Genomic DNA, 14,917 nt, shown 5'->3' with positions numbered 1-14,917 from the left:
ACTATATTTGTGTTTGTAAGCTGCTTTGTGCTATTTCAAAACAGCTGATCAGATAACCTTGTATCACTGCCAGTTCCAGGAACCTTCTGTGGAACTGAGCAGCTTTTCATATCAGACCCATGCTGTCAGTGTTAATGGAAGCACCTGAGCCACTAAGGTATTATTACCCCACCAAATGAACCATTAAAACTGTAACTTGACAGCGCAGTACTAAGACTTGCTATTTAAATGACTTTTACCTTCATCTGATTTGAGATTTTATATTACAATGTTCTCAGCCTGTTCAAAGCAGCGGGGTCAAAAACCACAGCTTCCATTTACCTTAGTGCTCCTTACTACTAATTTGTAAGCCTGGCTAGGATACAATCACTCTCTACCTCCTCATTTGCATCACTATACAGTAGATGATTGAAAGACACTTTAGATCAGAAACAGGGTAAGTAGCTTTCCGCAGCCCATGGGTAAGGGCATCCTACTGGAAGCATGGAAGAAAACCTCTCTGCCTTTACCCATCTCTTTGGATAACTGGTAGAACTAATCTACACGTCCATTCATACTGACGGCTGCAGTGTCCTGTTCACAAAGTCTCACCATTGAAAATCAGATACTGAGAAAGTCCAAGTCTTATTAGTCATTAAAATAAGTGCCTGCACTCTCTGGAGAATTCAATATACTGGACACAAATTTGATGCTAAGTCCTTCTGAAAACCTACTTTTATAGCAATACTTGAAGCTTTGAACTTTTGTTAAATGCTGACCCATTCTAACCACTATTTGCAGCTTAGCACTTGATTAAGTATAGATAAATTGCCGCCAGTCTCAGGAGCAGCCTGCACGCATGCAATGAAGTAGTTATCACTGCATGGAAACTCACAAAAAGTCTTAAAATTGTATCACAAGTATGTGGTGATTTCATCTCTGTGCTGATATCAGCAGAAAATATCAAAAATATCAAAATACTGTTTTAGAATACAAATGGAAAACTGAAAACATTCTCGAACTCATTGATCAAATGTTAAAGCAGATAAAGTTAGGAAAGAATTGCAGCAAATTTTTGCCCAGTCTGACTGAATTTTTATGGCTGGATTTGAAACAAATATGCAGTCAGATAAATATATATGCATGCTCGTGATATCTTTATGTGCACACAAAATAAGTATGTACACACACACACACACAAAGACAAAACGTTCCCCTTTCACTGTCTTCAGAGAGAATTTGATTACAGCCTGAGAAACCTGTGAGACATTTTGAATCTTCCAGGTGAGGTGAAAGCATGTATTTTCCAAAAACCCTGAACAGTTTAGATAAACGAACGGATGATATCAGACCCAGATGTGAATGTAGTGGTACAAGAGAGGAATTATTTTGGCAGTGGGAGCAAAACCATGCAGCTGAATGCTGGGCAATGCCCCCTTCACAATTATGATGATGTTCTCAGATATAAATGGGTGCTGCTTTAACTATTTTGTCTGTGTTGCTCACTGGGAACAGACCCTGTCCTGCACGCTCACCTAAAGTCACGCCTCTGCCCTGACCCTGTTCAATTCACACAACAAATGTAAGCAAAAAGTCTTCACAATAATCTTATAAAAGGTACAATACACTCATGTAACATAAGATACTTCTCCAGTACACAACAGCTGACTCAAAAACCTAATCCTGTTCACTAAGTAGGTCCCCGGCACTGTCACTGGCATTGCAGAATACTTATCAATTCCATCAAGGGGAATGCTGCAATACGGAGGAGGCTTCTTCCTCTGTTTCAGAAGGAAAGAGTTACTGATGGAGGTAAGCGTTAGAGGGCTTTACAGAAAGGGGCAGACATGCTACACGCTTACATCTGTGAACCTGAGTTTCAAATTTGTCCTTAAAACTTACATGTCTATGCATGTAAAAATCTATATACGCACATTTTTAAAAGACATGTGAAAGTTGAATTTTTTCTATACCTATAATATAAAAATATCTAATTTATGCTCTTCTGTTTTGATGGTCTGTTTTGGTTTTTGTTTGATTGTTTTTCTCTGAAAGATTATGGTTTTTCTATTCGTCTGTAGAAGAAATCAATGGTTTAACGTTGCAGTGTATAAACGGGTCTGAGGACATAACAGAAAGCTCTAGTTTTGCTATCAGATCATAGTCACTACAGCTGAAGGCTTTAGTCTCTAAAGGGAAGTGTCTGACAGTTAATTGCTAAATAGGAAATCTCAGGAAAATAACCAACTGTTTAATTATTTCTGAGCCAGTGAAATGTTGACAGCTGTCAAGGAAAATAAAAACAAACAACAAAATCTGCTGTTAGGCACTATCAGAATGAAAGAGAAAAGAAAAAAATATTTATGGACTGAATTTTTTATTAAAATATCTACAGGTTTTTATAGATTTTTAGTTATTTTTTTATGATTAAGCATAACATTTAATTTTTATGATACCGGGTATTGTATAAATCTGTTTACAATTTAACAAAGATTTATGATAAATGCAGGAAACTATTGCATTTTATCTATATAAAATGTCGTATTAAGGGAAACGCTGCATCGAGAGGCAATCAAATAACAGGAAAGCTGGAGGTGTTCAAACAGTTGCTTCTAACTATAGTTCATTCTTTGATGTTGAATGTTATAAAGCTATATTTATAGACATTGCCACTTTTTCCTTAAATAATACATTTCATGTATTTAATGACATTAGCCACACATGCAGTTACTAAGATGTTGGTTAGAGTTTTACTGTTAAAACCAAGTAGAGTTTTGTTGTTGAGGCAACAACTGTTGCAGTCAGTAGTTGTGCTGTGGAAGAAAAATAGAACAAAACCTTTCGAAAATTATAGTCCTTTTACTACAGGTTATATTTATTTAAAATGCAGAAGCAAATTCATTAATTAGCTTCCATGAGTTGCAGCTCATGGAAAAGGGTCTGTTAAGAAAGGCAGAAATATGTTAGCTCTTTTTTGTGGGCTCAGTTATTCTCTCTACTTATTGAGAAACGTTACTGCAGGGTAAAGTTAAAAAGTTAAAAGTTAGAAAAGTTTAACTTTAAAATCCCTTCTTGTTTAAATTACTTTAAAATTTAACCTAATTTTTGGTGTTATAACGGTTGTGTCTGAGATATACTACAACATCTCTGTACATTTTGCATCTAATTGTTAATGTGTTAATCAACACTTTTTTTGTTCGAAATCAGAGTGGATTAGTGTTTAGATTTAAACTAGAAACACCTTTTCTAACATTCAAAGCATTCATTTTTGGCCCAGGAATTTTTAATACCCTCCAAGCTAGAAGCAATTCTGCAAATTCTAGTAATATTTCATAGCGTGTTTTTAAAGTAAGTGGCTACCAATATTTGACCTTTTAGCCATAAAGGGATATTCATCTTTGAGCAACTGTATTCCAAAACTGCAAACTATACCAAGGAGGACTTCTTTATCTCTTTAGGTTACCACTGCACACAGATAGTGCCTCAGAACTTGTCAAAGCAGCCCTCTTCACAGCCTTCAAAGTGATCACGTGGAGATAGGGCAGGAGGAATTCTTTCTCCTCTTGAGAGGAGAACAAAACAGAAACATTGTGTCAAATGATGCATGTGTGCTCTTTGAAAGAAACAAAGGGCAATCTTGAGGGGAGTCCTAAAAGACATTAAGAGACAGTCCCCAAGAATCAAAATTGAATCTAGTGTAAAGCCCATCTGAACGGTAATGTTTTACACAGTTTTTTGCAAGCCCTGTCTCAACAATATCTAGCTGACATTTTTGAAGTTTGCTGGACAGGATGTAAATCACTTTCAGCATTACAGGGGATGATAGCCACTCGCAATAGTAGCTTGAATTTCTTCAGGCAATGTTGTTTTTCAGATCCAATATACAGAGTTGTAAGTGAATCAGTCCTTGAAAACTAAAGATAAGGTATATGTCGCTTATCGATCAGCCCCAGATGTTCAAAAGCAAACTAAACACACTCAGTCTTTGTTAACTAAAGAAGATAAGGCATACAAACATAAAGCCATTATCTGCCTTTAAAAATGAAGCTCTATCTCAGTAGCAATGCTGCATTGTCTTGCAGCATCATTCATATGGCAGTAGTTTGGTTTTGGTTGCTCTATTAGAAGTGAATAAATACTTCACATATCAGTTTCTGCCAATGTGAGCTTGGTAATTACCTGCACAATTATTCAAATAAAAATAAATAACTTAACCACATTAGGATATCGTATTAGTCTGTCTGAAGTAGAAGTGACCTTGAACACAAGCTGAATAGTGCTATGTGCCCGCAATGAATTTTTATGCAAGGACAGTGCATGCTGTTTGGATTTCAACAGGGCTACACAAACAGCACAGAAAATTCAGTGTCGGCAATCTATTAAAAAAAGTGTGTGAGAATTCAGTGGAAAAATTAATAAAATTTTGTTGCAGAAAACATGCAATAAAGAAGTGGTGTGACTGAGTCACTTGAGATTGACATAGTTTCTTTATAGCTCATATTCTTATACAGATCTCACCATTAGTATTTGACTACTAAATATTAGATCAAGCTTTCAAAGAAGGGGAGGGGCTCCCCCCTCACTTCCCACTTTTTGCCTATACTTGAATTAAATTGGAAAGCAGTGAATACATTTCTACTAGATTTTGCTTATATAGTAATCCATATCGTCTCCAGAATTTCACACATCTTCACGTTATACTTTCCACATTTAACCCCTGCAGGTGACATGAATTTTGATTTAATGACTATTACTGTAAAGACTGAATAGTATTCATCCATGACTCAGGAAGACTATTTGAAAGTCCTTTTTTCACATACTGGAAGCCTTCTGTATATTCCCAGTTTGCTCCTTCAAGTCAGGAAAAAACCAGCAGATAGAGGCAGAATAGAATGTAGGGAATGTATCTCCTTTCAAACAGAAGTTAGATATCAAAAAAAATCAACCAAAACCCGAGGTATACAGCAGGCTATTTTTAATTTTCTGTTATGACATTGTCCAGCAATATAGGATTATGTGAATGCCTGCACTGCACCAGAACTACCACCAGGTATAGTAGAGGGAACCAGGCTCTTTACCTCCCTATCCGTCAAGTTTCAGCTCAGAACCACTGAGTACCTTTCCTTAATTTTTATTGTAGTATTTTTACTTTCACTGTTTTCAAGAACAAGTACATTTCAAGCACCATGAAAGAAGCAAAAATGCTGTCATTGTTATGGTAGATTGTTGTTATTCTAACAAAGCTGCTTTCCAAAAATCTTTACTTGTGCATCATTTATGTGTTTGAAATTGAGTAACTTTTGACAATCTTTGTAGCTCATCTTTGGACGTGTTCTGGTTCCAATCATAAAGAGGGTCTCTGTGTCCTTCACTAGGTTTTTCCCTAATAATTCTTTTCTGATCTTTACCAAGTACTGAGCTGACTTCCTGATATTTCTCTTCATAACCCCAAGATCTTCCTTCAGAACTGTAGCAGCTCAAAAGTTAAAATTTCTTATGTGAAGTCAGAAGTCCTCCACAAGTATCACTTTCCGTATATTTGCACTGAATACTTCCGCAATTTAACTGCCTTGTTACACTGTCCTGTAAGGTTGTTCTACATTTATTTAGAGTTTGTCCCCATCTTTGTTACTAATAAACTACTAGCAGTTGAGCTATTTCCTTATGTATCCTTTGGTTATCATAAAATTCTTTGGTGAATTCTGTTTGATCCTGCCATTATAAACATACACGCACAATTTGTATTAGTACACACACAAATGTATATTAAATAAACTCCTAGTATTAAAAGTAAATATTCATGCATAAGTATCACAGTTTTGAATTGATTTACCAGAAAAAAAAGTGGAATCTGTCAAAGAATTAGTAAAATTTTCTTCATGGAGTCTGTGGCAAAGATTGCTAATCTAGCATATTGCTAGATTTTAATCTTGTGCTAAACATGTTTATATATTGAAGTGTCTTTGTAAAATCTTTCATTTATACAAAGACTTATTTATTGTTCAGCAAGGTATATACCTGTAAGAAAATGTTACACTAATATTTAATTTTGAAAATAGAAGATTAAATCCACTAGATGGTCACTTCAATTTTGGAATTTTAGGGTTACCTATTGTACTTGTTTTGGCTGGGATGGAGTTAATTTTCTTCACAGCAGCCCATACAGTGGTGTGTTTTAGACTGGTGACCAAAACAGTGTTGGTAACACAGGGATGTTTTAGCTATTGCTGAGCAGTGCTTGCACAGTGCCAAGACCTTCTCTTTCTCACTCTGCCCCTCCCAGCGAGTAGGCTGAGGGTGGGCGAGAGGCTGGGAAGGAACACAGGACAGCTGACTTGATTTGACAAAAGAGATACTCTGTACCACACAGAGACATGCTTAGCAGTAAACGGGGACTGGGGGGAAGTTTTTCCAAACTTGCCATTGCTCGGTGACTGACTGGGCATCAGTCTCCTGGGGGAGAGTGACTGGTTTTGCATCGCTTGCTTTTTCCGTTTTTTTCTTTCACTTATTGACTTGTTTTTTCTTCAATCCATGTTTTCTTGCTTTTGCCTTTCCAATTCTCCCCCCATCACAGCAGGAGACATGGTGAGTGAGCAAGCAGTTGTATGGTGCTTTGCTACCTACTGGAGATACCCTACCACACCTATGCAAACCGCCCACTTCTAAAATAAGTCTTTGTTTGTGTACTGTTTAGGAACTACACCAACAAAATAACATACTTTTTTTTTTTTTTTTAAATAGTTCTAGACTGTCAGCTGTTTAATGGGAGGACAGGTCAATCGAGTATTGAATTTCTCAAGTTTCTCATTGATCAATTCATCCAAGATTCCACCATCAGTTAAAGTCTGAGCCAGTTCCCGAATCTGATTGCGATTATCTTCTGGATGTCTCATTAAACGTTCCAAAGACTGAAACAGGTCAAAAAAGTAGTTTGTTTTCCTTTCTGCAAATAAGATTCTACAGAGCAATCACAATTCCCCTTAGAAATGTATGCAAGAAACTTCACATTTCATACACAATAAAAGCAGAGAGAAAAGATAAAAATATCTATGTTCGTGTCTTGGCAACAAATGTTCTGTACTACTTATTACTGAAAACAAATAAAGATTTTTCGCAAAGCAATAAATTGGGTGCTTGATTTTAAAAACGTGGACTATGCGCAATGAGTTCAGTAGGAATATATGTGTACTTAAAAAAAATTTGCTTGAGTTTCTGAATGGATGAAGTTCAACGGTAAAACTGCATTATTAATGTAATGTTTTGTATTTTGATCCACTAAGAGTACTAACCTAATTTCTACTAATTTGAAAGGTTCCATGAATAAAAAGTAAGTAATAATAAGTAGCATTGCAGTGCTAGGATGAAAGTTTGCTCTCTCTGAGGTCTTCAACATTGCTTTGACTGGCTTAAGTGAGGCCATGATTTTTAAGAACATGTATTTTATTGTCACCAAAAACTGTCTATAACATCAGGCATAACACATTTATTTACCCTGTTTCACTTAGGTGGATTCAAATTCAAGACCTCATTTGTTGAATCAAGTGAGAACACAGGACTTTTCAAATATTCTCCGTCTTGATCACGTGTAATGTTGTTTCATAGTTTGTTTGGAAAGTCATGTGATTTACAATTTATCAAAAGCTGTGATTTGATATTATTTAAGTCAGCACTTACATCGAGAGACTCAGAAATCTCTTCTGCACCTCCCTGGATATTTTCCGTTGCCTTGAGTTTCAGTTCAATCTCATTTAACCATTTATTTTCTGCTTCCAAATATGACAATAATTCACGCCAACATGCCCATACCTCCTGATGAAGAAAAAAAAGTGTTTATTGAGATTGAAAAACTCATAGCTAACTTTCACTACTTAAAACATTGAAAACATTGCACGGTTCATCCCCAAAACAACATGGTTGATATCTGATGGTTATGGTGCCATATAGTTGATTATTTTCCCAATATTTATATGTTCCAAATAAATATAATACACAACCAAAACATTTTGATTAAACAGAGTAAAACCACAGAAGATAACATGAAAAAGTGAACACTTCTGCAAAACACAACTTGAATCTTCTGTCTCATGAATTATCCACTTTATGTGCTTTTCTGTAAAATTTTCTTGCAATATATAAAGACACAAATTATCAGAATTTTTAAAGACTCGTGTTAGAAGTTTATGTCTTTATTACAAGATGTACTTAGGTTATTTATATATTCTGTGTATTAATTATTTAAAGCACAGATTCATAAAATGTCTAAAAACACAGCTTTCAAGAATTCTGATTGAAATCTCTATGGAAATTAATTCTAAACAATGTTTACTGCAATTTATAGACCACTTAAGTGCTAGAGTACTAAACAATGTTGTAAAATGAAATTATGTTCTTATTCTTCTGGAATTAAATTATTTTCTAATATTTTATTTTTACAGTGCCTGAAGATACTGAAATAAGCAGATAAAAATGGCATTTGATACACAAGCAAAACATTTAGATGTCCATAAGTCATCTCTTTATTGTTCCTTTTTCACTAGTAGAAGTTAAAATAATTGTGTTGAGATGCACTAGACTGTTTGTAGATCAAGTTTCCCAGAGTGTGATTCATCTCACCTAACTTTATTCGTATCAAATGTGTTTGGTCTAGGAGGAGGTTACAGAGGGATATTACTGTACAAAAATGACATCAATGATCAGGGGAAATACAGATTACCAGTTTAGACTGCACACCTAACTTTCCAGAGTAAAATTTAGAGGACGTAAATTTTACCCAGGTGTATAATTGTCCTGTATGAAGTTAGCTATGGCAAATCAGTTCACAACAAAGAACCATACCTAATTCACTGTGACCACTGTATAATATACCAATAGTCCCGTGGCAAGAATCTGTAAAGGAGCTGGGCAAAATGGCAGGGTCAGCTCAAAATGCATGAGACATATTCAGCTTGCCAGCAGGTCAAATGCTGTTCCCATGCCGAGATAATACCACCTGTTCAGCTTCAGGACCATTTAATCAAAATACTTAGCCATGGAAGAAAGCACAGGCTTGCTACAGAAGCCACATGCTTGGCTTAATCTCAAGAGGGATAAGAACCCTAAGCAGACATTGCTGTCTCCCACCTAAGTTCCACGTCTGAGACTTCTCTTTTAATTTAACTCTCCAGCATATATGATTCTTAACAAGATTTAGGTATATGGTTCATAAGTTTTTGCCCTTGAGGAGTGGTGGGCCAGGTATATGGTTCATGCCACGTGGTGTTTGGCATATGGCTCATAAAGCAAGGACAGCCTTGGGCTACTCATGATCCCATATGATAATACATCTTTGCTCTCTACCTCACTTCTGCAGTTAGAAGGGCTATAAATACAATGACAGCAAGATATCCGACCTCCAAAGTTTTGCACTTTCCATTCAGTCTACTGCAGAGTCGCTGGTAGTTGGTAATTAGAACATCAAGTTCCTTTTTCAAAGCCTCATGAGCTGCAGGTGGAGCCTTTGCTATAAAATTATTCACAGAATCAGTAATAAGCTTCACTTTCACTTCCTTCTGCATGGCTTCCTCCTTTGCTCTCTGAAAATGAAAAAAAGAAAAAAGTTGTAGTCTTGGTTTAAGAAGGAAACTGATTTCAAATAACTGTTAGAATTCTCTCTGACATAATTCTGTCAGAGGGAAAAAGAAAAACAACCCCACAACAACAAAAGAAAAAAAATAAAACCCAAGAGCCATTTAATTCCCAGACTTTCTGACATGACCTTGAATGCATCCAAAAACCTTTTTTTTCCATTTTGTTGCCAATACATGATACTCCATACAATTTAACATCTTCTCACAACTATTTAGTTTTCTGGAGCTCTCAGAATAGTAAAACATTTCAATATTTTATTTTATTTTTTCCAATACATGCTCCAAATATCTTTGTCATAATACCTTATGAATCACAAATGACAAAAAAAAAAACCAAAACCAACTGTTGTGTTACAAATTTGTGTACACAGGTTTAAAGGTACAATGACGAAGCAGCAAGAGAGAAAAAAAGGAAAATATTTCTGACTGATTTTCCTCTCCTTGACATTTAAAGAGAAATTAAGAACACCATTTCTCTCCAGAGCATATTTTACACTTTTATCAGAGCATTAATGTTGATTTCATTCTCTCACTTTACAGAGACAGAAAAATCAGTGTCATTATTCACCACCAGTGAACATTAGCCTAACATGAAGAGAGGACAAAGTGAACAGGGAACCTTCTTCCATACAGCTCTTTCTGTGTTAAACCAGAGGACAGACACAGGAAACAAAGATCTGAGGGACACAGAACCACCAATGGACGGGGAATTAAAACCAATAATTAACAAATCACATGTAACTGATCTGGAACCACCAACCTGCTACCTTTTCCCCATTTTAGCTTATGTAACTACAACAACCGATCAATCCAATTCCTAATTTTCTTCCTTCACCTTTTGCTACTCTGCTCCTTGCTATGTCATCTCATTAATAAGATGCAAGATTGTCATACCTAGCATTGTTTGCTCTGACAGCTTACAATGGGATGGGGTCTATGACTGGAGTCATATCACTACAGAAAACAGAATGATGGTATACATAGTGTCATCAGTGTGTATTGGTCTTCACAGGAATTTAAGACAAGAACTTCCTGGCCTAAAGACATTAAAATGAAACCTTGTTCCCAACAGCCTTCTTTCTCTCTGGGTCTGAGAAAGTCTGTGAACCAGAATAATTGGTATCAGACGGTCATTGCCAGAGAAAGCTTACTACGTTGCTCTTGGCTTTCCTCTTTCCTAGCCATGGGAAGAAAGGGGCTGCAGGATGAACAAAGAGCACTGGTCCAGATTTTGCCTATTGTGTGACAGGAGAGGTGGCTGCAAGCCTTCAGGGAAAAGGATCATCAGAAGCAGGTGAAGGGATGCATGACAAATGATCTGGTTATCTGCAGAGATCAAGGTGTTACAGTTTGAACATCCCTGTACTTCAGCTGGAAGTACAGAGTATTCACTAGGAAATCCATGGGGGTTGTCTAAAACTGTTTATTTAACCTATTTTATTATGCAGTGCAATATATAAATTTGAGTTTTGCTATTTAATTACTAAAAAAGAACTGTATCTCTAGACCAGATGCTTACTTTTGTCTCATTTACAATGAATTTAACTTGTTCCATGTATTTCCACATATTCTGTATATTCCTACTAGTACCAAGGCATTTCTGTCATAAAGCAATTATCAGTTGCATAGTCAGATAATCTCAAACACTGGCAAAACACTATGGATGATGAACAAAGTGTTGGATAGATTGTTAAGGCCATATAATATGGCTTCCTGAATAGCACAGGCCAAAAAATTCACCTATGAAATAAAAATCAAGCCCACATCCAGTGGCTGAGCAACAGTATATTTGAGTATGTATCATAAATTAGTCCTTTTTTGCCAAAGGCCATATTCATCCCACATGAAAGAAACATTATTTACTTGAGACAAAAATATACTGTTCCTATACTGCAATATTAAAGAAATAAAATAATAAATCATGCATACTTAGTACATACCAACATGCATCCTGAACTACTAAATCTTTTTTTTCTCTCTAATATAAAAAGACATAAAACTCTATCAGTTAACTGCTACTAATACCCAATTCTTAAGAATTATTCCTTAAGTAAAAGAATGACAAAGCTGCATCAAAATCAAGTATCCAATAAAGCAAAGAGGAAAAAAAAGCAATGCAGTAGTGTGAAAGATTAAATATCTTCCAACATACTCCAAACAGAAATTACTTCAAGCCGCCTACTTCTTTAAATTTAAGACTAACAAGTTGATCTCAAAAAGTACCTTTCTGAATGAAAGAGTAGACTTTACAACGAAAACTTCAAAAAGAACTTGAAACACAGGTCAAGGAATTAGTTAATCTTTTACCTTCAGTTCCTCAACAGCTTTCTGTAATTCATCAGGTGTTTTATACTCAAAATCTCTTTCCAGATATTCTTCCTCAGCTTGTGTTATCCATTCATGCATCTCTGACAAATCTTTTCTGAGACTCACAGTCTTATCCAAACCACCTTTCAATGCTGCCTTCTTTGCATAGGCCTTTAAGAAAGAAAACATTACATGGTACTTGAAGTAAGGCTACTGTACAAACTTGACAATATTTTAGCCTGAAAAGAACCAAATTAAATCCCCGACTAATAACATTGCTGTAACTAGGCAGATGTTAACAAGTAATTAGATAGATATTAATACTAGGTAAATGAGAAAGTATTATACATGTGTATACATCCTTTTTTTATTGAGTCACTACTGTGCAGAATGAGTTTCCAATGATCCTACAACAAGACTCTACATCATATGCTGAGGTCATCAGAAAATAAATGTGAAAAAACATCAACCAGGGGCTATCTTCCAAAAGATGTTGAAAGTGAGATCTTGAAAGTGCACCCAAGGATAAAACCAGAGGCTTTTGAGCTGTAAAGTCAGATAACCTTCTAACCAGTTCGAATGCAACTTGGTAGAGAATAAAGCAATATGCAAATCTTTCTTTTATGGATGAAGTCATTATTGAATCTCTCAGAAAGGTGTATATCCTAAAGAGAGAGGTAAGTAAAAAAGGAATCTCATACTTGAAAAAACTACTTATCTGAAAGGGAAAAATACCTTTGTTAAATCCCTTGCCAATCACTATATAGGGGTGATATAACTTATGTCATATAGCTCATGTATAGAACTAGAACTAGATGATCTGTATGGCCCCTTCCAACCCAAACCATTCTATGAATTGTGCATCAACTTACCAAAATTGCCCATAACTGATTGAGCCATGGCTGAACATACAGAAGTTGGCAACAAAAAAGCTAGTTGCACTGGTGCCATTTTTCAAAGTCGGGCATGCAGAGTTGATCACTCAGATGTCCTGCCCTGGGATCCTACTTCAGTAAATGTTATTTTTGTTATAATCAGGAGGAATTGTGTCTTAGTATTTGTTTTTTTCTGTTGCTGGTTTCATTACTTATCCATCCTTGAGGACTGGCTGTTAAACATAAATGTTGTTCTACACATATGTTGTTTTACAGAACAAAACAGAGTAACAATAAAAAGGTGATGTTCAACAAGTATAAATGCAGAACCACACGTGGTCCTGCAAAATTGCCACTTCCTCAGTTACAGCACCAGAAGAGAGGATAGTCTCCCATCATCTAGAAAGAGTATCTGAATGCCAATTGTTAGCTCGCACAGTCCTATTAACTGCATCTATATGAACTCAACCCGATTTTTCCAAATCCTTTCAAGAAATCCCCACAGACCAAACAGATTTTTGTATTTATTACTCATGTCTTTTAATATCTACTACTGAAGCAGTTGTGTTAGAAATGCCCACTGACAGGCAATAATTTGTGCTGCGCATTGAACGAAACTGTTACAGGGAGATTTTCAGGGAAGTCAGACTTCTAAACAGACTTCTAAACTCACAAGGCATTACTTGAAATTTCTGTGAGAGAAGTCACAAAGATATCCAACTTACGAATATTACAAAAGCAAGCAATTAAAAACTCCACATTAGTCAAAGGGGAAAGACTATGGGCTGTATCAATAAAATGCCTTAGAGATTTCAAAGATTGGCTTTTTTGATAACTATGTTTATCAGAAAAATATATGGAGGATATTTTCCACATAAAAAGTGAAGAATAATAATTCTAGAAAATATTAGACCACCTTGAAAGGTAATGGTTTTACTTTTATACAAATATATGTTAAAAAAGTAGACAACAGAATGAACTGGTAGAAAAAAGTAAAAATAATTCAACATAAAAGATGTTTCCTTTGAACTGTCATAAACAATGAGAATCCAAATGAGATCAATGAAATAATAGTAATTTTTAGCTTCCTTTAGTTGTCTCACATGACGTTGTTGCCTCTAAATTGGAGAGACATGGACTTGACAGATGGACTACTCGGTGGATAAGGAACTGGCTGGATGGCCACACACAGAGTTGCAGTCAACAGCTCAATGTCCAAGTGGCGAGCAGTGACAAGTGGCATTCCTCAGGGGTTGGTACTGGGATCAGTGCTATTTAACACCTCTGTTATTGACATGGACAGTGGGTTAGAGTGCACCCTCAGCAAGTTTGCCAATAACACCAGGCTGTGTGGAGCGGCTGACATTCTGGAGGTAAGGTATGCCACGCAGAGGGACCGGGACAGGCTGGAGAGGTGGGCCTGTGCAAACTTCATGAAGTTCAACAAGGCCAAGTGCAAGGTCCTGCACCTGGGTCAGGGCAATCCCATGTACAAATACAGGCTGGGCAGAGAATATCTTGAGAGCAGCCCTAAGGAGAAGGAATTGGGGGTGTTGGTGGATGAGAAGCTCAACATGAGCCAGAGATGTGCACTTGCAGCCCAGAAAGCCAGCACATCCTGGGCTGCATCAAAAGAAGTGTGGCCAGCAGGTCGAGGGAGGTGATTCTGCCCTTCCACACCACTCTGAAGTACACGCCCAGCTCTGGGACGCTCAGCACAGGAAAGAAGTGGACCTGTTGGAGTGAGTCCAGAGGACGGCCATAAAGAAGATCAGAAGGCTGGAGCACCTCTCCTGCGAAGACAAGCTGAGAGCTGGGGTTCCTCAGCATGGGGAAGAAAAGGCTTCGGGGAGACCTTATAGTAGCCTTCCGGTACTAAACAGGGCATGCAGGAAAGATGGGGAGGGACTCTTTATCAGGGAGTGTAGCCACAGGATGAGGGGTAATGGTTTTAAACTGAAAGAGGGTAGATTTAGATTAGATATTAGGAAGAAAACCTTTACTCTGAAGGTGGTGAGACACTAGAAGAGGCTGCCCAGGGAAGTTGTGGATGCCCCATCCCTGGAAGTGTTCAAGGCCAGGTTGGATGGGGCTTTGAGCAACCTGGGCTAAGGGGAGGGGTCCCTG

General features: G+C 36.8%; 1 protein-coding gene across 1 annotated transcript in view; it reads right to left on the bottom strand.

The window, feature by feature from the left end:
- The window catches only part of DMD (dystrophin), a 927,929-nt gene that overhangs the window by 728,349 nt on the left and 184,663 nt on the right, over positions 1-14,917 (bottom strand). Inside the window, exons 24-27 of the mRNA XM_009883534.1 lie at positions 11,916-12,086; positions 9,372-9,554; positions 7,657-7,791; positions 6,732-6,890 (exon numbers count right to left, since the gene is read on the bottom strand). Coding sequence (XP_009881836.1) covers positions 6,732-6,890; positions 7,657-7,791; positions 9,372-9,554; positions 11,916-12,086 — 648 coding nt within the window. The remainder of the gene's footprint in view (positions 1-6,731; positions 6,891-7,656; positions 7,792-9,371; positions 9,555-11,915; positions 12,087-14,917) is intronic.

Source organism: Charadrius vociferus, unplaced genomic scaffold (genome assembly GCF_000708025.1).
Source record: "Charadrius vociferus isolate BGI_N301 unplaced genomic scaffold, ASM70802v2 scaffold94, whole genome shotgun sequence".
Classification (NCBI taxonomy): domain Eukaryota; kingdom Metazoa; phylum Chordata; class Aves; order Charadriiformes; family Charadriidae; genus Charadrius; species Charadrius vociferus.
The sequence above is the reverse complement of the archived record's forward strand: the minus strand, read 5'-3'. Positions and strand labels throughout refer to the sequence as shown.